Here is a 26,838-nt window from a genome sequence, read left to right as displayed (position 1 = left end):
GGTATTGTCAATATAAGTGTCATAAAAAGAGAATAGATTTATTGCCAAAAGACAGATTCTAAAGAATCATTTACTGTGACAAGAAATGCATGAACATGACTAAACCAACAATGAAACCTCCTTAGAAGATGTTTACAATGATAATAGGAAAATATTGAAGAAATAGATTGAACCTAAGAGAATCTTTTACTTAGACAACTTGAAAATAAAGAATATTTGTAGGTCTACAGACAGAACTCTGAAAACATTTTTAAAACAATCTCTAAGGCATAAATGTTGGGCTTTTTGCATGTCTGTTTCTGAAACACAGTGCTTTCTTGATATCACACATCTTTTAACTGATAATTTCCTGATCAAGGCAACATCCAAATATATTGATCTAGCTCAAGAGGAAGGGAAGGAGAGAAGATAGGGGGAAAAGCATGTTGAACATTGCTCGAGTTACTGAAAAAATAGTTTCAGGGAAGCATCCATCTATCAGTGACGTACTTAATCCTTTTCCCACATAAACTGTGACATTTTACACTGGGTGACTAATTTGTGCATATTAAAGGTGGCATGTTTATAAGTAATGGCATTGTCAATAGGTTTGTGCTGAAGTGGTGAGATGCCAAAGTATTGAGATTTGTAGTAGAAAATTCATTTTTATAACTGGCATTTAATCAACTCAGCTGTCATTTTAGATAGGAAACCTATTCTCTGGAGCAAATAAGAGATGGGAATCTCAAGATGACAAATTAATGAAATAGCTGTTGTCAGATTAAACTCAATAATATGAGGTAATCAGCCTTCATCTTTATATTAAATTACTGCATTATCAGTGCAGGGGAGTTTGACAGTAAGTCAGATTTCTGACAAGTTTAAATTATTTCTAAGTGAGATATCTATCAGGATCTACTGCAAAAACCAAAATTGCTACCTTCATATTTTTGTATGAAATTATTTGAAGAATTCTCTTCCATGAAATTATTTGTATATATTAAGTGCCAGGCATAAATATTTGCATGTTATAGAATATGTAAGGGGAAATAGTCCTGCAAATGCTAGGAAAAAAGTCATTCCAGTAGAAAATGTGTAGAATAATCACTGGGGGGGCTGGATAGATGGCTTAGTGGTTAAGCGCTTGCCTGTGAAGCCTAAGGACCCCGGTTCGAGGCTCAATTCCCCAGGACCCATGTTAGCCAGATGTACAAGGGGGCACACACACATCTGGAGTTCATTTACAGTGGCTGGAAGCCCTGGCGTGCCTATTTTCTCTCTCTCTCCTCTCTGATGCCCTCAAACAAAAAAAAAATTTAAAAAGAATAGTCACCGGGGTTTAGAGAAGAAAATAAACCTTAAATTGATCAGTGTGCTTTTTTTTTTTTTTTTTTTTTGTCTATCTATGATGCTTAGAAACCTCTTGGCCAATCCATTCAACTGTAATTGCCACCTGGCCTGGCTGGGAGAGTGGCTCAGGAGGAAAAGGATTGTAACAGGAAATCCTCGATGCCAAAAGCCCTACTTCCTCAAAGAAATCCCAATACAGGATGTGGCCATTCAGGACTTCACTTGTGATGATGGTAAGGAGTGCTGAACTGTTCCTAGGTTATCATATCTTGGTCTACATAGGGTTGGTTCCTGAGCTTCCATTGTTCTAGGAGAGGCACTTGTTGGGTGCAATATTCTGACAGGACAACAGGGCTTAAAGGTCTCACTTAAAGGAATGCCCAGAATAGCCCTGATGTATTAGCTGTTCTCACATAACTTTACTGAGGCTTTTGCCCTTTCTCTTTCAAGTTTACTTGATGTCAATTTATACATGTTGAGAAATATTTCCTGGCTTACAACTTGTAGCTGATGCTTCTTTAGATAACTTTTCTTTCTCTATTATCTTCAGCACGGCTGTTAGAAGCTATTATTTTCATGTGAGAAAATCAGTTCCAGTAAGACTGACAAAAGTAATAGGCTTCACTTTTCACACTATCATTGCTACCTACCTCTAATGAGGTAGGTAGAAAAGGATCTATTATTACCAGTGAACACAAAAAGAAATTGGACCTTTACATGTTTATTTATTTATTTAAGAGAGAGAGAGAGAGAATGGGTGCGGTGCACCAGGGCCTGTAGCCACTGCAAATGAACACCAGCATGTAGGTTCTGAGGAATCAAACTTGAGTCCTTAGGCTTCATGGGCAAGCACCTTAACCACTATGCAATGTTTCCAGCCTGTCCTCTGCATTTTTAAAGCAAGATACCTATGCAAGTTTCACCTAACATTTTAAGTTAATCTTTTCCTTTGTTTCTCTACAATATTTATCTAGTTTATATTTGTTTATCCTAATTGAAAGTTATATAAATAACTAAACAATTAAATAACTAAAATTTTAATGCCTTATACATATATACATAAGTGATAACATGCATCAAGATTCCTGTGTTTGTTAAGTTAATATAGTAGCTTAAAACCCTTTGTAGCCCCTTTACAATCACAAATCTGTACTCTGGCAATTTAGGAAATGATGACAACAGTTGCTCTCCACTCTCTCGTTGTCCTGTGGAATGTACTTGCTTGGATACAGTAGTTCGGTGTAGCAACAAAGGCTTGAAGGTTTTGCCAAAAGGCATTCCAAGAGATGTCACAGAACTGTAAGTAGACTTGTCTTTCCCTTTCCTGAATAAAATTAATGTCTCATATACCAAAGGACTGGAGTTCAAACAGAAATCATTAGGATCCTATTTGCAGAAATACAAAGCATTTCAGAGGCCCCTGGGAACTACTAGTTGGGTGTGTTTTTACCTACTTCATGGAGGGATTTTCAATGCCTTAGTAATGTGGTTTACTGTGAAGATCCAAGTAAGCATGGTGAAATGTTAGACAGCTCCCACACTTACTTGTCTCTATATTCCTTTGGAGGCAGCATTCTACAAGAGTAATGTTCCAGCAAATGCACTCTGAAAAATGTGGCCTAGTTAACTTATTTATAGTGCCTTACACATTCCATATGGTTAATTCCTCTTTGTCTCTATCACCACTGGTACAATATTTCACCACATAGGATAAATAATTATCCAGGAATTAGAAGAAACAGGTAAAACTTTAAACACTTAAAAAAGAGATATTTTTGGTTAGACTTGATTCAGAGAGTGCTTCAAATCCTAAAAGATGTGAAACCATTTATCCATGACGTTTTCAGAATGGATATTTAAACATAAATTACATGTTCAATGTTTACATGCCTAGACCTTCAGACTTCATGCCATCAGCCCACAATCCCCTGGCTGCATTTATACCAAATATGCAGAATTGAATAAAACAGAGAAAAAGACACTGGAATAATGACACATGCATACACCCTTCATCCTATTTCTTTATAGTACATTGAAAGTTGATGTAAAAATATTTAATAAGAATCCATTCAAGTCATTTTGCCTGTGTTTACTATTGATTTACATGCACTTATGGATCACTAGTGATTGTAACCCACATGTGGCTATGCATGCAAATGCTCCAAATGGACAAATCTGATATACTTTTGAAAATGCACAACTTAGGTAATAAGGTTTGAGAAGATGTCAGTCCATTGCTTCTTGGTGTTTTAGTTATGATCAAGTGAAGAACAAGTCGCTTCAGTTTTTATAGAACATAGGTTTTAAATCATGTACATTTCATGAATTAAAATTTGGTCCTGAATGGAACACTTGGGGAAAGATAATACATGTAGCCTGTGTCAAGAATATCTTAGCAACCTTTGAAGTCCTGTTAAGGGTTCAGTTTCTCTCACTACAAATAATAGCTAATTACCTGTAAGCAGCATTTTAGGTATATTTAATTAGATAATTATTGTTTTAATATTTTTATTTCAAAAGGTCATATGGGCCTGTAACCATCCCCCACATTAGCACACTAGAACCCTGTAGAGAAATGTGAGGGGTTGATCATATCAGATGCTAATTTTCTTCTACCATTTTAAATGGCCTTTTGTCTTCATCTCATCAAATAATTCTCACTTTTATACTAACCTCCTCTGGAGAAACTGTTTGATTCAATCTGTCTGTGCCATCTATATGTTTCTTCTGTCATCTGAGCCTTCAGTCTACTTCACAATACACATTATTAAGAAGTTATTTTAATTTCTTTCCTCAGAAAAGTTTTTTACATTGAGTTAGAAAGGTTATTAACTCAACTCTTGAAATTTAAGTTTTACCTCCCAGTGAGCTTATTCTCAGAACCCTGCAAGGTCCTTTTCACCAGTCATATATATGCATATATTAGAAAATATTCACATATGTATCATATTAAATTACTTAAGAATTTGGCAAAAATAAGTATTGGTGAAGAAATTTGAACAAATGGTATTCATTATTTTAATCAGTTCCATATACCTTACCCATTAGATTGTTTTACATGTAGACAATCATAATGCACATTGTCTTTGTCCTTCTGCTGTGACATTTCCTTGCATTAAAAGGAGATTGTTAAGGATCGTGTGATAATGCTGCCCTCTAGTGGTAGCAGAAACACTTAGCAAGAAAAATAGGAGGAGTCCAACAAAAAATACAAAGAAAAACTGAGTATGCTTCAGCTTTTAGAAATTATCACAACTCACAATCACATACTGATTACATGTTTTGACAACTTGTACATTTTACATAGTTGTTTCCATTTTAAAATATAACATGTAGATATTTCTATTAGTCAACATCTCAGCTGCTTTTGCATTCAGTAAAAATACCAACTTCAACCTGGGATTTGAAAACTGGCCACCAGAGTGGGACAGAAGACGTGACATGTTCGATGTGCTAGAGTTAATATCAGGTTCAACTGCAGCCAGATGAACTAAATTGCCAGAGACACTCGTACCGTTTATTGCCCATATTCTGGGAAAGAAAAACCTTGAGAGGAGATAAAATTGGCTTTTGTTTTGTGACATCCTGGATAAAGCTTCCACTTATTTTTGTGCCATTCCAATGAGCTGACTTATTATCTTCTTAATTATTTTCTGATTATTCTTTGGTTCTAATAAGGGAGATGTAATGTATTTAGTTTTCTTATTTGAGAATTACTTTTGAATCATAAAGTATTTTTAATATAAGCACAGTTGCAGTTACATTTAAGTATCTGTTTAAAACATCTGTTGTTACTTATTAAGTGTATCAACACATATGCAGGTAATGGTCTTGGACACAGCAGCCAGGTTTTTTTTTAATAATGGTGACTTCCATAGCATATTGTTTCCACAATATAAGTGAACTAGAGACCAATTAAAAATAAACTCATTGAATGAACATACCTTCTGATGAAAAAAATGACTTAATGTCTGCCTTGCTGTGCTAGCTAAACCACAAAGAACTGGACTCACCAGTCTGTCCTTGGTTTTGTACCATTGCTTTGGTAAGCTTCAGAGAAAACAGGGGATTGGACCACCATGCTTTTTGTTCTCTTTGCTTCTCTTACATAATGATCCTAGTTTGGAGAATGACCTACTAAAGACAACCCTGTCAGGTAGTTCCTTGCCTTGGTTAAAGTCAAAGAGTGTTTACTTGACTAATGATTTGCTACTGTTGCTTTAAAAAATAATCTTTTAATTTCCTTGTTTTCAGATATCTAGATGGGAACCAATTTACACTAGTCCCCAAGGAGCTCTCTAACTACAAACATTTAACACTTATGTGAGTAGTGTGCTTTCCTACCTTTACCTTATTCTATTTCATGGAAATGGGAATGGGGAAGGGAATATTTAGTGAATGTTCTACATAACACAAACCTCTTAAAGTTAGATGCTTCCTTTCCTGATCTTCTTGATCTGGATTGCTAGCCACGTCTTCAGTGAATATCAGGCAGACAAAGGGGTGTCTTAGGAAAAGGTTTCTCTCTATTCAAAGAGCTACAGACACAATAAAGTCAGCATAATAAAAAATATCTTGCAAATATTAGAAAAGACAACTGCATTTGTCATAGTAAACAATTTTTTTGTCTTTTTATTTTTTATTTATTTTTTCTTTTCATAATTTTTATTAACATTTTCCATGATTATAAAAAAATCCCATGGTAATACCCTCCCCCCCCACACTTTCCCCTTTAAAATTCCATTCTCCATCATATTACCTCCCCATCTCAATCATTGTACTTACATATATACCAGCATTTATATATATAAAATATTATATATATAATTTTATATATTTTACATATAACCAACATTTTTACATATAAAATATTTTAAAGTTGTGAGCAATAATTACTAACAGCTATTTTATACATCTATATATATTTATATTCCAAGTAAACTATACTTTGGAATCTGAGTGCAAATTTTAAAATTCATAATATTTTTCAGCTTAATCTGCTTTGCTCTAAAACAATATCTCTTGGACTGGGTAGATGACTCCACTCACTGTTAAAGGCACTTGCTGGCAAAGCCTGCTGTTCTGGGTTGGATTACCCAGTACCCAGGTCCATCTGTAAGATGTGAATACATTGCTTACATGTATTTACATTTACATTTAACTGATGCAAAGCATTTCAGCAGCTAAGGATATATTTAAATATGGAATTTTTTTATTTTTAATTTTTATTTATTTATTTATTTATTTGAGAGCAACAGATAAAGAAGCAGAGAGAGAGAGAGAGAGAGAGAGAGAATGGGCACGCCAGGGCCTCTAGCCACTGCAAACGAACTCCAGACGCCTGAGCCCCCTTGTGCATCTGGCTAACGTGGGTCCTGGGGAACCAAGCCTCGAACCGGGATCGTTAGGCTTCACAGGCAAGCGTTTAACCACTAAGCTGTCTCTCCAGCCCTAAATATGGAAAATTTTTGATATGGGTATGTGAATAATGTTTTGAAACAGACATAACCCTGTTACATATAATGTCACACTGTTGAGTATCCTTGGTAGTAATTGATAAAATTTTTCAGAGCTTTTAAAAAATCAGCCAGAGATAATAGAATTTTGTGAAAATACATGTCACTAAATGAAGTACATGTTATTTTAGAGTAGGGGGTTTCAGAGGTGGATTGCTAGTGTACCTAGAATAAGCTTTTGTCTTCATTAATGAGTTATAGAAAATAAAACAGTGCGGTCCTAGAGAGATTGCTCAGTGGTTAAAGGCACTTGCTTAGAAAATAGTACAGTAGAACATATTACATGGTATAATGTAAACTTTAAGTTTATTTGGGCTAGTTAAAATGCTGCTGATCTCTTTAATTTTATATAAAGTATGGGAAATCAGGGCTGGAAAGATTGCTTAGCAGTTAAGGCACTTGCCTGCAAAAGCTAAGGATCCAGGCTCGACTCCCCAGAACTCATGTAAGCCAGACGCACAAGGTGACCCATGTGCACAAAGTCACATGTGCATACAAGGTCTCTCACACATCTGGAGCAGGACTGCAGTTGGTAGAGGCGCTGGCATACCAGTTCTCTCTCGCTTTCGCTTTCATAAAAAGAAAAAAAAAACCAAAAACTGGTAAGTAGAACACTCTGTAGAAAGTATTATAGAACTGTATAAATGAAAAATGACGAAATTGGGCTGGAGAGATGGCTTAGCGGTTAAGCATTTGCCTGTGAAGCTTAAGGATTTGAGGTTTGAGGCTCGGTTCCCCAGGACCCACATTAGCCAGATACACAAGGGGGCGCACGTGTCTGGAGTTCATTTGCAGAGGCTGGAAGCCCTGGCGCGCCCATTCTCTCTCTCTCTCACTCTCTGCCTCTTTCTCTCTCTGTCTGTCACTGTCAAATAAATAAATAAAACTAAACAAAAAAATTTAAATAAAAGAAAAATGACTAAGTTAAGGAAAAAAGGTCCCTCCTACAAGGACTTGCTTTACATCCAGTTATTTATTGGATACCAAGAGCTGATTATATACATTTTGATCTATCAAACCATAAACGTTCCATAATTTTCAGATGGTCACTTTTACAGATTTGGGTCAATGTGAGTAAACATGGTTACTTATAACCAGTTCAAAATGAAGAATGAGATTTATGCAACTGGAATACTTTTGACCAGTGACTCATTATTCAACCTTTTTCCAAAATAGATGTAATTATGTTTTAAAATGTAGGCATCACCAGACATAGTGGTGCACACCTTTAATCCCAGCACTCACAAGACAGAGGTAGGAGGAGTTCCATGAGTTCAATGCCACCCTCTACCTCAAAAAAAAATTTTTTTTTAATGTAGACATAGCACTTTAGCAGCTAAAACTATGGACTACAGGGCCACTGTAACTTACCATTTTCATGATTGTAGCTGTCAGTCTTATTGCTATGTTGATTTTTTAAATATACAAATGAATAAATCTTACCTCTTCTGAATCCTCTATTTATTCATGTTTTCAATTTTGCTTTAGAAAAAAACTAGTGACTACTTATACTGTTTATGTAATGAATATATGCTAATGAATATGTGTAAGAAAATATAAGTATACATGATAAAGATCTTATTCATGAAATATAAATTATGACTCATAATAACAACTACATTTTAAAATGGAATACTGGCACTGATTAACATCTTTTACTTATTCATGAAATAAAAGTTTATTGAGGACCTCTGAGTGTCAGTGACCTAGCCAACAGCAGAAACACAGGTATTCTTCATTGTGACCATGTGAATGTAATTAACTCAAAGGTTCTTTCATCAGGTTGAATGTGTATGAGCAAATATGTGTCACTCAAGTCGAAGATAGATCTAATGAATCTTTCAAGAAAATAGTTTATTTCTCACCTACAAAATGTTGCTATTGTGGATTGCCTTAAAGAATGCTCTCTGTAGAGCATCCCAAGTCTTATTGAGGCATAGTCAGAAATTTCTGCTGTGATACAAGACTGGTCATTGTTCCCACACTCCCAAGGATAACTCAAAACTGATCCATACTCCACATTTGAACAGTTCAGGCTATGAATAAGTATCACAACATGACACACTACCCCAGAGATAAACCAGTGCTCTGATCTTTTTAGATGAGTGACAAGTGTGCTAACCATATTGTTATGCTATAAATAAGAAGAGCCTTGTTAGTTTTAAGAAGTGCTAGTATTTTGTTTTTATTAATAGTGGACTCCAAGTCTTTTTGTTTGTTTTTGTTTCTCTTTTAGAGACTTAAGTAACAACCGGATAAGCACCCTGTCCAATCAGAGCTTCAGCAACATGACTCAGCTTCTCACCTTGTGAGTGTTAATGAAGGTCACTGAATATTCTTTAAATCTGGGGAGCATGATGGGTTTACTGGATCCTGTCCATTCCTGTAGAAGAATACAGTCTGTGCCCTCAAGGAATATAAATTCCAATGGGAGTATTAGACAAAATCTATATACAACACAGAGAGAGTTTACACAACATGTTGGGTTCAAAACAGGAGACAAATACTAATGTTTAGGTTCATGACACAAGCATAAACAATCAATTTCAGGCATAATATGTTAGAGAGGGAATGGGTGAGGTAGGGATGAAGAGGGAAATGTTTTAGTTTCTTTAGAAAATATGTTGTGCTGGGAAACAACAAAAGGATAAACAGTGGGTATTGTGTGTAAATATTCTGAAGTGTAAGATGCTTAAGTTACCCATTTATTAATTGCCTTGTTTTCATCATGGCATTTGGGCATTCTAGATTACTGAATAAAATCAATTGATATATGTTTGTTTTCAGAATTCTTAGTTACAATCGTCTGAGATGTATTCCCTCTCGAACATTTGATGGATTGAAGTCACTTAGATTACTGTAAGCATCTTATGTTCAACAAATTACTTTTTGGGGATCTGATTTTGGAGGGTTTTTTTTAATGATTTCAGCACTTTTTTGATTCTTGGATATTTTAGGATATATGTATAAAAAATTACTATAAACTTGGAAATAGTGCCACCTGTATCATTGTTTTACTACTCTGATTTGCCCAGTATAAAATACTCATTTGCAGTACTATTGTTGTGGTAATCATTTATTTGATAGTATTTACTATTCAGAAACAATTTTCATATTATTACAATTAATTTCTTTAAAATATAAGAAAGCTCGGGCTGGAGAGATGGCTTAGCAGCTAAGTTCCTTGTCTGCAAAGCCTCAGGACCCATGTTCAACACTCCAAGTCCCATGTAAGCCAGATGCACAAGGTGACACAGATGCACAAGGCCGCACAAACGTACAAGGTGGGGCACGCCCCTGGAGCTCAGTTACAATGGCCGCAGACTCTGGCACGGCAATTCTCTCTCTCTCTCTCACTGTTACTTTGCTCTCATTCTTTTTTTTTATTTTTTATTTTTATTAACATTTTCCATGATTATAAAATATATCCCATGGTAATTCCCTCCCTCCCCACCCCCACACTTTCCCATTTGAAATTCCATTCTCCATCATTGCTCTCATTCTTGTTCTCACTCTCTCACATAAGTAAAAGAGGCTAGTCTGTTGAGCTTACCTCAAAAAAAAACATATATATTCAATTTCTTGAGAAATTACAGTATGTTAATAATTTTTTTCATCATGCTTTATTGTTTTTTTATTTACTGTGTTTGAAGTTTTCTTGTCTTTTCCTTTGCATTTACTTTTGTATACTAAGATATGTTTCCTACATATTGTATTATAAAATTCCTACAGGACGACTATAATTAGAATATTTTCTTGTTTTGACATTAGCTATATTTTATTTAGCATAAGTTTCATAATGTCCCTATTCTACCATATGTAGATATTACTTGACTAATTACCTGGTAGAATATTCCCTAGGTTGGAGAAAACATGATTTAGTCAGTCATCCTTGTCTTTACTATCACTTTCTGTAATGACAAATACTCCTGATTTTGTGCAGCCCTCTCACAAACATCTGTGCATTCATCTTGGTGCACATGTGCTAACATAAAAACAAGGATGGACAGGAGACCCTGGCAAGGATGTTGAGATGATATCAAAACTAACTGCCAGTCTATCTCCTAAAGAATTTTTTATCAATGCATTTATACAAAAATGTATTCTCCCCATGAACTATTTAGTAGTGCTCTTGTAAACTTTCAATAGTATTAACCCTTCACCTTCCTCTCCATGTGACAGATTAAAATTTTCTGTTGTTTACATTTCTGCTTACTGGCATGTTGGAATATATCTTGTTTATTGAACTTTTGTGCTTCTTATTCTAGTGAAGCATGATTACAGCATCTTCCCAGTTTTATATTGGATGCTTTATATTTCTACTGTTAACACAGGCATTTTAATGCATTTAGTACAGTTTTAGGTGCTTTTATAAAGGCATTAATCTTTTTATCTTCCAAGGATATGAGTACTTACCCTTTAGTTCCTTACATGGAATCTTTTTTAAATTTTTTTTGTTTATTTTTATTCTAGAGCAATAGCAGAGAGAGAAAGAGACAGATAGAGAGAGAAAGAAAAAGAGAGAGAGAGAGGGAGAGACAGAGAATGGGTGCACCAGGGCCTCCAGCCACTGCAAATGAACTCCAGATGCATGCACCCCCTTGTGTATCTGGCTAAGTGGATCGTGGGGAACTGAGCCTTGAACTGGGGTCCCTAGGCTTCACAGGGAAGTGCTTAACTGCTAAGCCATCTCTCCAGCCCCTTATGTGGAATGTTTTATTATATGGATATATTTTCTTTTGTTAAAATTTACCGCACTTGGGCTGAGAGATGGCTAGGTGGTTAAACGCTTGCCTGTGAAGCCTAAGGACCCTGGTTTGAGGCTTGATTCCCCAGGACACACTTTAGCCAGATGCACAGGGGGGCGCAAGCATGTGGAGTTTGTTTGCAGTGGCTGGAAGCCCTGGTGCACCCATTCTCTCTCTCTCCCTCCCTGTCCTTCTCCCTCTCTGTCTGTCGCTGTCAAATAAATAAGTAAAAATAAACAAAAAATAGAAAATATTTATCACACATTTTAGGCTTCGAGAATTATATTTTGTTTTAGAAAGTTTTCCCTGTCCTGTGAGTATTCAAACTTATATTTTCTTTTAATAGACCATTAGTTTTATTGTTTAATTTTAACTCTTCAGTCACAAACTTATTTTTTACAGTTGATGAGAGGTAGGATCTAACATTTTGCTTTCCCAAATAGATATCTAGTAACATGCAGACAATCTATGACATAGACCATGTTTTCTCCATTGATTTGAGGATTACGACAAACAAAAACTCATATATACATATATACATATATATACATATATACACACACACACATATATATATGTATGTATGTATGTATATATGTGTGTGTGTATATATATATATATATATATATATATGTATGTATGTATTCTCTTAACTTTCTGGACTATAGGAGATTAATTTTTTTTTTCTAACTTACAGTTCTCTCCATGGAAATGATGTTTCTGTTGTGCCGGAAGGGACTTTCAATGATCTGTCTGCATTATCCCACCTGTGAGTACCTAGCTTATGAATGGGGGTCTAGGGTCACACACTACTTACTGAGTCTAGAGCAGTTCTCCACCTTTCCTTTGCTATAAGTTTATAAGCTATAATTGTGTGTGTCTTTTTTAAAGTTTTTATTCATTCATTGATTTGAGAGAGGGAGAGAGAGAGAGCAGATAGAGAGTGTTGAGGGAGAGTAGGGAGAGAGAGAAAGCAGAGAGTGTTAAGGGAGAATTGGCATGTCAGAGCCTCTAGTGACTGCAAATAAACTCCAGACCCATGTACCATCTTGTGTGTCTGGCTTATATGGGTACTGAGTAATTGAGCTTGGGTCCTTAGGCTTTACAGGCAAGTGCCTTCACTGCTAAGTTACCTCTCCAGCCTGATTGAGTGAATCTTAAAAGAAGATGTAAAATTTCAATCTGAATATCTTGTCCTCAACAAGAAAAGCTTTTAATTTACTCTCTTGGCTTTTATCCTCCATTAGTTTGGTTCTCTTTGCTGACTTACAGTTGTCTGCTCTGCAAACACAGCTCCCCAACCTCCTTGTTCCTATCTCTCAGTATTCTCTCATTTTAAAATATGGTCTTTCATTTTGTCTGACCCAATTCCACTTCTCAAGGTTGCATGCTAAATATCACACCCTAATTTACTCAAGCAAGATTCATTTATCCCTTAATATTGACTCTGGCACCCTACAGAAAGAAATGTGATAGTGTTCAAAGCTTTAAATGTGGCACTAGGAAGCAACAAAATTTTCTTGCTCACTAAAGGTTTTGTTTGTTTGTTTGTTTTTGTCCTTTGTGTTTCCTCCCTCAGCAGTCTTTTTTACTTTCAGACTTCTTTAAAGTACAATAAAACTCTTAAATACATGGGATAGTTTAGGTTCCAAATCCCATTTTCATTGAATTCCATTATTATATTATTACTGGATGGAAAACAAAGACGTGTCAAGTGTAGAAGGAAGTGCAGGAGTCAGTCCTAGGATCCAAAGTCCCCCTAAGTGAGGTTAACTTGGGTGTGACCTGGTGGCAGTTATCAGCTACTACCTAAATATAAAGGCCAGTAGGATCTTAGTATAACCTACAAGCTCCAAAATGACTAGAAATGTAGAAAATTCAGAAAAGGCAATGCTGAGAGAATGGGACCCCATAGCCACTCATGTTACACATAAAATTAGCCTATGGGAGGTGTGTTACTAGTGCACGTTTACATGTCCACCAGTTTGTCTAGTGTTCCTGCTTCTAGTCCTTCCGTTAGAATAGAAGAGTCTGGGAGGCCAGACCTCACCTGTTTATCCTTGATCCCCAGAACCTTTCCCATTCAAGACCACTCCATAGATGAGATACAGTGTGAACAAAGTCTGTAGTGGGGGTGGGGTTGGGGGACCCAGGCTGTCCTTTTCTGATGCTGCTTGTTGGACAGAATGCATCTAAAAGAGGAAGGGGGCATTCTGCTGGAGAATTAGAATCATAGATCAGAGAAGGCTCCATAGGAAGATGCTGCTTGAGCTGAGCACAAAAACCCTTTATGTGACTCTCTCCAGTCAATGAATCCAGTTTGAACCTTCTTTGCCCTGTGTTTTCTTCAGCCTTGTATTCCATTTATGCCTGTGTCTTTTATGCTAAAGATCATAAAGAATTCTACACCCCATCCCATTTTTTTCTCCTCTTTCTCAGTCATAGTAAGGAGTTAGCAAATGTCAGTAGAAATGAAAGCCAATGAATCAAACATCATTTTACTCATGTTTAATTTAGAAGGGCTTAAGTCTGACATACATGTATGGGAAACTTTTACTACATTCCAATATAGTAAATGCTACCATGTAAAATATAATTTAGCAAGTATATAAAAGCTGTTTAAATGAAAAAGTTGAGTTATGATTGGACTGTACATCTTTGGGATTCCAAATTAGAAGACAAATATGTTAGAACCCATCAATTTTTAAAAGCAGCTTTGTAGCCGGGCATGATGGCAGATGCCTTTAATCCCAGCACTTGGGAGGCAGAGGTAGAAAGATCACCATGAGTTCAAGGCCACCCTGAGACTACATAGTGAATTCCATGTCAGCCTGCACTAGTGTGAAACACTACCTTGGTGGGGAGGGGGGCCGGGGGGAAGCAGCTCTGTGTATCTAGCATAGGTTCTTTAGCTTGGTGAGTTTATAAACCCACTAACTAACTTCTCTGGTCTTACTTTTTAAATTTTTGAAATGCATTATTGATAATGTTAGCTTTTTGTACTTACTATTTTAAATAAAATACAGTAATTCATGGAAATAGCCTAACCCAGCTTCCCGCACATGGTAATGGTATGCTAATTGTTATCATAATGCCTCCTCTAGTTTATTCATATTTATGTGAGTAAACACCAATGTTCTGAAATGAAAGACTACAATAAATAACATACCAGGGAAGAGTCACATCTGAAGAATTACCTTCATGTGTCTTTATTATTTCATGCTACTTCTTAACTCTGTGTCTTTGTGATTACTGGTTAGTCCTCTGAAATATCTTCCCCAACCTTTCCATCTATTTAGCTCTAACTATGGAAGCAGTTTAGACTTTCTTGTCTATCATTACTTCCCATAGAAGTTAGTCTGTTTGTTCGTAGACACCTCTTATTACTTCTACTCTGGAAATCCCCACAGAGATGGTGTACTTATGTTAATATGCTAATCTCAGAAAGAGAGTTCTTTGGAGTCAAGAATGAGTCTTTATTCATATTTGAGTCCTCAAAACACTGCATCATGACTTACTTCTTTGTAATAATGGATGAATACAAGAAATGTTAACCAGCCCTTAGGGTATCCTTAAATACGATGTAAATGTGTCTCTTAGAGTACGAGGTGACTTTGCAAACCCAAGTAAGTGTTAACTTTAGTGATAATTCATAATTCCAGCTGCATACAATGAAGGAGAGTGGGAATACTCAATGTCTCCATTTTCTTCAAAACTGTTATCATTAATAAATCCATAGGGATTTTTCTACTGAGGATCAACTTGGATTCTGTTCCCTTAGGAAATAATACTTCCATGCTTGTGTGTATGTGTGTGTATGTGCTTTTGTGGTGTTGTTTTTCCAGAGCCATTGGCGCCAACCCTCTTTACTGTGATTGTAACATGCAGTGGTTATCCGACTGGGTGAAGTCGGAATATAAGGAACCCGGAATTGCTCGCTGTGCTGGTCCAGGAGAAATGGCTGATAAACTGTTACTCACAACTCCATCCAAAAAGTTTACATGTCAAGGTATACTTTTTAATTATTTGTACTTTAAAAAAATACATTATAGGGACTCAGAAATTAAAGGCATTTGTTTACAATGCCTATCCATCCAGGTTCATTTCTTCAGTACCCACCCAAAGCCAGCACAAACTGGTGGGTGCATGTATCAGAAGTTCTTTTACAGTGTCAAGAGGCTGTGGATCCCCATACTCTGCTGCCTCTCTCTGTCTGTCCCTCTCTCCCTATCTCATTTTCTCTTTCATTCTCTCTCTGTCAAATAAATTAATAAAACTATCATTTTAAGAATCACAGTATTACTTTCCAAAGAAACCTTTGATGGTAGGTTTTGGATATTGAAAAACTCCCCACTGAAGGAATTATATTTTCTATTCCTCTACTTGAACAAGAGAGTAATTACCTGATTATCCAATTAAAGAATTTACTAGGATTTTCAAGTAAGTCTTAGAAGTCATTGGAATGGCTTACATTTTTTAATGTATGTGGAAATGCACAAATACTGGAAATTTCTGTTCTAGCCTCTAACCAGTAAAATATTTTGTTTTTGCCTTATCTGAATGTATCCCCTGCTGTTAGGGCTGCCAGGGCCCTGTGGCTTCCTTATCCCAGGTAAGGTGATCTAAGCCTCCTAAGTGTTCCAGCCAGGCCTTCCCCTCACCTCTGTACTGCAGAATACCTTTGTTGAGTTGATGTGCCCTCTTGTTTGCTGCTATCCCTGTTTTTCCCCTTCAGTGTACTAGTAAATTCTAAATTGTGTCTTCATAACAAATGTTACCTTTTCAATCATAGTAAAAGTAGCAATACAAAGTATCTAAATATGAATAGGAAAACTCTTAAGTAGGAAAACAAAAATGGTAATGAACATTTTATTTCTCTAAGAAGAAATAAAATTAACCATTGGTCACATTCCATAGAGGTAACCATTATTAGACTTTTATTTTATGTAAATTTTCACTTGGGGTTCTCAAATATAGACCTAAAAGGGGGAAGTGGTTACTTTTATTCTCAAATTCTAAGTGTTTGGAGAGAACAAATCAGAAATTATTAAAGAAATAAAATTTTTGATAGTCTAAATATATAATCAGCAAATGTTGATTAAGCATATTTTCTGTTTTCTGGACAAACCTGATTCTTGGCTTTTTGGAGCAGAGAGCAGTTTGGCCTATGGAGATGCTTACCTAGCTGCTTACTTACCTGAGGAAAGCTTTCAACTCATGAGCATTTATGTAGGAAAATCATTTTTAAATAATACTGTGCAGTGGCTCCCATGTTAGCTCTGAATCCCAGCCTGGTTGGTGAAATACCAAGTTCATTTTGTCAATGGTTAAGACATCCTATTTTAAAGTCTTAACCCGTCTGTGCCTCAGTTGCCTTATCCTTATAGAAATAATAGTGTCAGCCTGAAAAAGTTCTGTTAATATTGTTAGGTGAAATATCCAGGGCATGCTGTCTCACACACAGTGACCTTAGCAGTTGATTTTTGTACTCTGATACTTGAAAGCCCCAAAAGGAGTGAGGGGAGAGTGATTTCAAAACTTTGCACCCCTAAAGTGTCTGAAATTGGCATGTAATGCTTTGGCCTAGCTGTGTACATTTGAAAAAGCATCATAATCATAATGATTAACACATGCTAAGTGTTAACATAAAAAACCCTCTTCTTTTGTTCTTTTAAACATATTTTTTATCATTTCAATACCAGAACTTGGGACTTGGGTGATGGCTCAATGATTGAAGGTGCTTGCTTACAAAATTTGGCCCAGGTTTAAATGCCCCAGCCTCCATGTAAAGCTGAGGGGGTGGGTGTTTGTAGCAGGAAGAGACACTGGTGCACCTGTACACACACTTGCACATGCACACACATAATAAATAAGCATAAAAATACCAGGACTAATTTTTAAAGAAACAAAGAAGATCCTGTTTAATATATCACATTGTTGTTTTCCTGGATGTTGTATCTTCTGCCCTTGGTTTTCTGTTTCTAGTACCTCAGAAGAATGTATCATTCTTTAGCAATATAAATGCACATATATTATATATCAGGTGAATTTTTTATATGTATTACCATTTTAATATTTATTGCCATATTACATTTTCCATAAAGTAAAAATTGTCAGTTATACTTGCTTATTATTGACTGAAACAGAATGATTATTTACCTATAGCTTTTAATATTTTTATTAAACACTGAAAGTACAATTTTATTGGAATGTCATGCTTCTCTATGATCATGGGCATTGATTGCAAAAACTTTGAAGCCTATTGTGAAAATATACTAAGAAAACAAAATTCAAACTCATTATGAGAAATATTCACTCATAAGTATTATCTTGGTAGAAGGCAAAACATTCTAAATTTTGGGGGGGATAAACATGTATTTAGGGAAGCATTCTGTGCTCTGCTGAGACATATTTTATGAGCTTGAGAACAATAAAATGATATTTTCTAAAATACTTTACATACTGATATTTTCACAATTTTAACTTAACCTTCCATATAATTATACCAGTATAAAATGTTTTTATTTTATTCATGAAAGTTGTCTTAAACATCTTTTATAAAATGACATATACATTTAGTTTTATACTTTTCTCCAAGAACAACTATACATTTTTTTTCTTTTTTTACTTTTCTTTTTATCTTTTTTTTTTTTATTAGTTTTCTATTCAGCAAATACAGGCAGTTTAGGATTATTAGGCTCATCCATGACCTACCCCCTCCTCATTGGCCCCTCCTTGCTGAGGTATATAGGTCGTGCATTGGGGAGTTAGCCCACAGTTATTGGTACAATAAATGTCCCTGCATATATGGCCCAAAATGTGGCTCTGACATTGTTTCTACTCTCTCTTCTGCAAAATTTCCCTGAGCCATATTGGGTTTATTTTTGGACTGCTACAGTGATGAGGTGTTGGAGGCCTCTGGGGCTCTGGCTCTCTGATTTTGTAGGTGTTGATTTTTCTCTGTGTTGGTCTCCTTCCCCCTTGTGCTGGTAGCCAGTTCATCAGGAAAACAGAACCCTTGCTTGTTTCGCCAGTTTTCCTTAGTTTCAGCCAGGACCCTTTTGAGGTATGATGGGGTGGCTCTCTCCTTACGATCTGCATCTATCAGAAAAAGAGAAGCAGATTCTCCAATGGAGAGTAAGTTAGCACCAGGACAAATGAGATAATCCTTACTTTTTTTAGAGAGTTTAATAAGTGTAGGCCCTCTTGTAGCCCATGATTGATGGTAGCTTGATATTGGAGAGTGGGCTTATGTTTGAATATGGTTCTGACTTGTTTCCCAGCTCCAGCTATGGGTCCCATACCACTGAGGGGATCAGTTAGCCAAATCAAGAGCACTTGGTTCCCTAACATGGCTGTGTGCCACTATTGCACTTGTGTGGGCATCACAACAGGTTATTTGCTGCTAAGTAGATTGGGCCATGAGTTGCTTGGACAGAGATTGGTCATTTCCCCCCATTGCCCATGTAGTACCTCCTGGCACTAGACACGCTGACTGTCTGGGGACTGACTTCTGGCTTCCAGCCATGCTGTTCCATTTTATGTGTCAGCTGCATATGGTGTCTTCAGCAATAGGGTCTTACCACTAACTTTGGAGGGTCATCAAGTACTCTGACAGAAATCTGTATTTCTTTTAGAAAACCTTGTAGGTTTCTCTGATCAAAAGCTCATTGTGGGTGATAGCCCCATGCTGGTACTGGGAGTTACAGGTCAGTGCCTGCTAAGTAAATGAGGAAAAAGATAATTAATATACAACAGTTAGAGAGGAGAGACAGGGAAAGGGAGAAGGAGATGGAGAGAGGGAAGATATAGAAGATTTAAGTTAAATGTGATCCTACCCTCTCCATTGTCTTGTGGTTCAGGTGTTTCCTGTAAGAGCCTGGTGAAGGTTCAGCCATTTTGGTCTGCCTTTTTAGAAGTAAAATTTTATGGTACCATTGCCGTTTGGGTCTAGATTTGTGTTTCCCACCCCTTCAATTCCTTCCCCTCCCTCCCCATCCATCCTAGTGTCTAGTCCATGAGATGCTTGCTGGGTATGTAAGGTATCTTGGGTAGACTCAGGTTAGGTGCTGCAGATGAGTAAGACTATATGGCAATTCTTTTTTCTGTGATTGTGTAAGTTCACTGAGAATGATCTGTTCCAGGTTCAACCATTTTTCCTCAAATTTCTTTGTGTCATTTTTTTCTTACTGCTGTATAGAATTCCATTGTGTAGATATACCACATCTTAGTTATCTATTCTTCTAGTGATGGACATCTGGATTGATTCCAGCTCTTAGCTATTACAAATTGAGCCACTACAAACATGGTTGAGCAAATCTCTCTGGCCTGTGGTTTGAAGGTTTTAGGGTAGATTCCCATTAAGGGAATAACTGGGTCTCCTGGTATCTCCATAGTCAGCTTTTTCAAGAGTCTCCATATTGCTTTCCAAAGTGGTTGTACCATTCTGCATTCCCACCAACAGTGGATGAGTGTTCCTACTTCTCCACATCCTTGCCAGCATTTATTTTCATTTGATTTTTTGATGTTTGCTATTCTTATTGGGGTAAGGTGGAATCTCATAGTTGTTATAATTTACATTTCTCTGATGATTAGGGATGATGAACATTTTCTTAAGTGTGTGTTTGCCAGTAGTGTATCTTCCTCTGTGAACTGCCTGTTCAGCTCTTTGCCCTATTTTATGAGATGGGTGTTTGACTTCTTACTGTTTAGATTTTTGAGTTCTTTGTAGATTCTACAGATTAGGCCTCTATCAGTTGGATAACCCGCAAATATTTTCTCCCATTCTGTGGGTAATCTGTTGGCTTTGCTTATTTTGTGCTTGTCTGTAAAGAAGCTCTTCAGCTTCATGTGATCCCATTGGTTGAGTAACTGTTTAAGATCATGAGCTACAGGGGTTTTGTTCAGGAAGTCCTTTTCCATTCCTATATCATGGAAAGTACTTCCTAAATTTTTTCCAGTATTAGTTGAGTTTCTGGTCTTATATTGAGGTCTTTGATCCATTTGGACTTGAGTGTAGTGCATGGTTAGATGTGTGGATCAAGTGTCAGTTTCCTGCATATGGTTATCCAGTTTGTCCAGCACCATTTGTTGAAGATGCTATCTTTCTTCCAGCCTATATTGTTTGGGCCTTTGTCAAATATCAAGTAGCTATAGTTGCTTGACCCAAAGTCGGGGTCCTCAATCTATTCCATTGGTCTATACTCCTGTTTTTATGCCAGTACCATGCTGTTTTATGGCTTTGTAATATAGCTTTAGATCCAGTATGGTGATGCCACCAGAGGTATTTCTTTTGCTGAGGATATGTTTGGATATGCAAGGCCTTCTGCCTTTCCATATGAAATTTGAGATAATTTTTTTTCTATCTCTGTGAAGAACACTGTAGGGATTTTAATTGGAATTGCATTAAATCTGTATATTGCCTTTGGTAGGATTGTCATCTTCACAATGTTAATTCTTCCTATCCAGGAGCATGGGAGGTCTTTCCATTTTCTCAAGTCCTCCCCAATTTCTTTTTTGAGTGTTTTTATGTTTTCGTTGTATAGGTCTTTCACTTCCTTGGTTAACATTATTACAAGGGATTTTTTTTTTTTTGGTGCTATTGAAAATGTGACTATGTCCCTTATTTCTTTCTCTGTATCTTTGTCATTTGCATATAGAAATGCTACCGATTTTTGTGCATTCATTTTGTATCCTGCAACTTTGCTATAGGAGTTAATCACCTTCAGGGGTTTTGGGATGGAGTCTCTCAGGCCTCTTCTATATACAATCATGTCATCAGTGAATAGAGCTAACTTAAAATCTTCCTTTCCAAATTGCTTCCCTTTTATTTCCTTCTCCTGTCTTATTGCTTGAGCTAGGACTTCCAGTACTATATTAAAAAGCAGAGGTGAGAGAGGACAACCCTGTCTTGTTCCTTATCTTAATGGGAATTCCTCCAGTCTCTCTCCATTATTATTTGGGTCTTTGGAGCTTTGTATATTGCCTTTATTATATTAAGATATGTACCAACCATGCCAATACTATCATGAAGTGATGTTGTATCTTGTCAAAGGCCTTTTCTGCATCTATCGAAATGATCATGTGGTTTTTATGTTTAACCTTGTTTATGTGGTGTATTTCATTGACATATTTCCCTATGTTGAACCACCCTTGTGTTCCTGGGATGAATCCCACTTGGTCAACGTGGATAATGCTGTTGATGTGTTGTTGGATTCAGTTTGCAAGTATTGTGTTCAGGATCTTTGCATCGAAGCTCATTAGGGAAATAGGCTGGTAGTTTTCTTCCTTGTGGCATCTCTGCCTGATTTGGGAATTAGGTCTTCATAAAAGGAGTTGGGTAGCTTTCTCTGTTCTTCAATTGTGTGGCACAATTTAAGGAAGATTGGTTTGAGTTCTTCCATGAAAGTTTGATAGAATTCAGCTGAGAAGCCATCTGGTCCTGGACTCTTCTTTTGGGGGAGGTGTTTTATTACTTTTTCAATCTCCATGAGTGTGATGGGTTCATTGAGGTGATTAATCTGCTCTGAGTTTAGCTTTGCTAGATGGTATGTGTCCAGGAATTTATCCTTCTCCTCCATATTATCCAATTTTATGGAGTAGAGGTTTTTTAAATAAGTCTTGATGATTCTCCCAATTTCACTTATGTCTGTTGTGATCTCTCCTTTTTCATTTTGAATTTTGTTAGTTTGAAGCTTCTCCTTTTTTGGCTTGATCATATTGGCCAGGGTTTTTGCCAATCTTGTTAATTTTTTTCAAAGAACCAGCTCTTTGTTTTGTCAATTGTCTTAATTGTTTCCTTGGTTTCCAATTCATTAATTTCTGCCCTGATTTTAATTATTTCTTTCCTTTTGGAGCTCTTAGGATTGAATTTTTCTTGTTTTTCCAGTACCTTTAGGTGGATGGTTAGGTTATTGATTTGGGATCTTTCTGTCTTTTTTATGAAGGCATTGAGTGCCATGAATTTTCCCCTGAGTACCACCTTCATTGTGTTCCATAAGTTTTGGTATGATATGTTCTCATTGTCATTCAATTCTAGGAATTTTTGCAATTTCATTTTTTTATTTCATCCACTATCCATTTGTTGTTTAAAAGTGTTGTGTTTGGTTTTCAGGTGCCATTGGGATTCTTGGTAGGTCTTTTGTTGTTGGTTTCTAGCAATATATAATTGTGATCTGATATCATGGAGGGAATTGTGTCAATTTTCCTAAATATGTGGAGGCAGTCTTTGTGACCCAGTACATGGTCTATTTTAGAAAATGTTCCATGGGCTGCAGAGAAGAATGTGTAGTCTGTGGATTTGGGATGGAAAGTTCTGTAGATGCCTGTTAGGGCTAAGTGCTCTGTAGTTTTGTTGAGCTCTTTTACTTCCCTGTTGAGTTTCTGTTTGGATGATCTGTCTATTACTGATAATGGTGTATTGAAGTCCCCAACTATGATGGTGTTGGTGATTATTTCTGTTTTATTGTCAAGTAGGTTTTGTTTTATGATCTGTGGTACCCCTGTGTTTGGTGCATACAGATTTATGATTGTAATATCCTCTTGATGGATTATTCCCTTGATAAGTAGGAAGTAGCCTTCTTTGTCTTTTTCAATTATTTTTGGTTTGAAGTCTATTTTACCCAGTATTAATATAGCTATGCCTGCTTGTTTCTTATTCCCATTTGCTTGGAATATTGTTTTCCACCCTTTCACCCTGAAGAGGTGTCTGTCTTTAATGGTGAGGTGGCTTTCTTGAAGGCAACAAATTGAGGGGTCTAATTTTTTGATCCATTCTGTTGGCTTGTGTATCTTGATGGGTGAATGAAGGCCATTAATATTTAGTGTAATGACTATGAGATTTGATTTGATCCCTGCCATATTGTGATGGTAGATGTGTGTTGGGGTTTTCATGGGATTTGAAGTTTTTTTGTGCCTGCTCTGAGTTTGATTGTTGTTATCTGCTTTTTATAGGCATATGAGTTTGGTTATTTGTTTCTTCTTTGTGGAGAATTTCCTGAAATACTCTCTGTAGTTTTGGTTTTGTGTTCATATAATTGTAAAGCTGAGTTTTGAGGCAAGATCTCATTCTATCCCAGGCTGACTTAAAGTTCACACTATTGCATAGGCTAGCCTGAAACTCAGGGTTCTCTTCTGGAGTAGAAACTGGTTGATTGAGGATCATGATTTGTTCATGTAATCCTCATGCACTGTCTTAATTTTCAGGTTATTGGATAGTCTTACAGTGATCAGTCTGCAATAGTTTTTTTTTAGTTTTCATATTTAGAAAATTACGAGGGGTCATGAAATATTGTCAATCTCCAACATTCCTTTTAAACCTCCAGGTTTAGAAATATTTAGCTATAACACAACTAAATTATGAATAATTTTATCTGATAAACATTCATATTCCACTTACTGTGCTGAGGAGTGAACATTCTATTAGAAAGTGATTACATATTCTTTCATTCATTTGATAAGTATTTTTGGAGTTCCTACTAATTACCAGGCAAGTTCCAATATGATTAAAATACTGTAAGTGAAACAGAATTAAACACCTGTCTGCATGGGACTTATATTTTACTAATGCATAGTTAATTCTAAAATGGTGTAGAAGTTTAGTGAAAAAATATGCATAATACAGGCTGGGGATATGGCTCAGTTTGTAAAGAGCTTACTGTGAAAGCATGAGGACCTGAATTTGGATCCCCCATACCCCCATATAAATGCCAAGCACAGTGGTATATGCTAGTAAGATGAGTGATGAGGAGGCAAAGATAGGGAACCACTAGTCTAACCAAAGCGGTGATCTCTAGACTCATCAAGAGACCCTTATTCAAAGAATGCGACAGGCAATGACTGACAAAGACACTTGATGCTGACCTTTGGCCTCCACAGAGAAATGTGCACACACACACACACACACACACACACACACACAAACACACACACCGACATGCATATGTATACACACAGAGAGAAACATGCTTACAAACATGTGTGTACCTCATATACATGCAAAATTAATTTTTAAGGAGAGTGTACATGAGAGAGAGAGAATTGGCACACCAGGGCCTCAGCCTTTACAATCGAACTCCAGATGCTTGCACTATCTAGTGGGCATGTGTGACCTTGTACTTGACTCACCTTTGTGCATCTGGCTAAAGTGGGATCTAGAGAGCTGAACATGGGTCCTTAGGCTTCACAGGCAAGAGCCTTAACCACTAAGCCATTTCTCCAGCCCACAAAATTATTTTAAAAGCAATATATCTTTATGGTAGAATTGATATATGCCCAAAGTAAACAGTTGTAGAATTGTCATGAAATCATCAGGACATCTCAGAGGGAGCTGAGGGACCTGAGAATAGGTCAGAAGAAAGGCCAAAACAGGTTATCAGCATTTATGAACTCAAAATATACAGTCAGGAAAGTCTGCAAAAGAATGTCACTACTTTAGTACAGCTTGGGGGTACAAGTCAATAATCTCAGCTACTCAGTAGGCTGAGACAGAAGAATTGCAAATTTGAGGCCACCTTGGGCTACAGAGAACCCCCTTTTCCTCCTTTCCTCCCACCTTCTTTGCTTCTAGTCAATTTAGGATTTGCACATTTTAGCTAGGCATTATACCAATGACCTACATCCCAAACACTATGCTTCCCATTATTCATATCATTTAACTAAATATAAATATAATTAAATAATTTAGTAAAATACAGGGACTGAAAACTTTACTACTTAGATTGCCTTTGCAGTATTATTCAGAACTCGATCAAAACCATTTTATGCTTTCAGATATAATATCACTAACTTATGCAATATAACATTGAAATAACTTAGGATTTTTTGGTTTTGATTTATACTAGCTAAAGAAATAACTGGGGCTTATAGACTTATCTGTCAAAACCATCATGCATAAAAAGTAAAGAAGACATTTTTCATTACACATTATAAAAATTTAAAAGGGAGAAACTTTTAACAGATATTTATTTGAATAGGTTAAGAAAACTAATAATTCACATTCAAATCTTGAACATTTTGTGACTATATTCTCTTGGATACAGCAATTCCATAAAGTCCTTTGGTTTTTCTTATCCATGTAGATTCCAGGATTCCATTGACCTGACCTGATGCCATACATAATAGACCAAGCCTAGAAATTCCAGAGAACTCACTTTACATTTATGGTTTGGAATTTACAGTTGTACAAGATAACTGCCACTATCTGGCCACCATTTTCATCCATAAACTAACAGTCTTGGGGAACAATGACTTCTGTTCTGCTAAACCCAGTGGCATCCTCTTATTTATTTTTATGTACAATTTGTTTGCTTATTACATCTTTATTGACCCTTCTCATCTTGGGCAGTAGTAGCCATTGCTCTTTCTCTGTGTCTTTCTTCATACCTCTTTTTGTTGTTGTTTATTTTGTTTTGTTTTTTGAGGTTGGGTCTCATTCTGGTCCAGGAATTGACTATGTAATCCCAGGGTGGCCTCAAACTCATGGCGATCCTCCTACCTCTGCCTCACATGTGATGGGATTAAAGGTGTGCACCACCACAACCAGCTCATTCTTCATATCTTTTGATGACAGTTTTTCACCCACTCTTGAATGAAGGCAATTGTGGAGTTCTACCCTTGTCCTTACTAAACTCTCAACTATTTCAATCCATGACTTCAGATACTGGCCATGACTTTTCTGATGGACTTCCATATTCCTCTTCCTAACCCCCCCCCCCTTAGCAGCTTGCACAAACTTAAAGCATGCATTTCAAGACATGTATTATGATTGTCATACTTTCACTGATTGATAAGTGGACATCTCCACTGATGAACTGTCATATTTTCTACAAACTCTGGCATTTCACATGGCTTAAATCACTGAAAATTTAGACTAGTACATGCCACAAAGTAGATTCTCAATAAGTGAGTTATTTCATGATGGAATGTTAACAAACATACCTTTGATCCTAATGCTTCAGAAATTCACTAATAGCAAGTGAATCACAAATTTAAAATAAAATCTCTTTCTTTTTAGTTCATTATGCCCTATATCAAATGTCCCCTGCATGTTCTTCAAGTTTTATTGATGTACTTCTGACTTCATAGAGAAGCAATGCTAGAAGAATTTATTATTGGTGTTGTGTTTGCAAGAGATTGCAGAGTGAAGGCAGAATCTGGAATAGACTTAGAAGTTTCTGTGTGGAACGTTTGGTAATAAATCAAAGCATAACAAGTCTCAGCAGTGGTGAGACTGGTGTCAGGTGCAG

At 36.5% G+C, this 26,838-nt stretch overlaps 1 protein-coding gene across 7 annotated transcripts in view; it reads left to right on the top strand.

The window, feature by feature from the left end:
* Window positions 1-26,838, top strand: part of Slit2 (slit guidance ligand 2) — a 370,481-nt gene that overhangs the window by 277,358 nt on the left and 66,285 nt on the right. For all 7 annotated transcript variants that reach the window (XM_045161148.1, XM_012948212.2, XM_045161147.1 and 4 more), the window contains 7 exons: window positions 1,396-1,562; window positions 2,496-2,628; window positions 5,584-5,652; window positions 9,082-9,153; window positions 9,633-9,704; window positions 12,291-12,362; window positions 15,439-15,602. In XM_045161148.1, coding sequence (XP_045017083.1) covers window positions 1,396-1,562; window positions 2,496-2,628; window positions 5,584-5,652; window positions 9,082-9,153; window positions 9,633-9,704; window positions 12,291-12,362; window positions 15,439-15,602 — 749 coding nt within the window. The remainder of the gene's footprint in view (window positions 1-1,395; window positions 1,563-2,495; window positions 2,629-5,583; window positions 5,653-9,081; window positions 9,154-9,632; window positions 9,705-12,290; window positions 12,363-15,438; window positions 15,603-26,838) is intronic.

The sequence above is a fragment of the Jaculus jaculus genome, chromosome 11 (assembly GCF_020740685.1).
Source record: "Jaculus jaculus isolate mJacJac1 chromosome 11, mJacJac1.mat.Y.cur, whole genome shotgun sequence".
Taxonomy (NCBI): Eukaryota; Metazoa; Chordata; class Mammalia; order Rodentia; family Dipodidae; genus Jaculus; species Jaculus jaculus.
The sequence above is the reverse complement of the archived record's forward strand: the minus strand, read 5'-3'. Positions and strand labels throughout refer to the sequence as shown.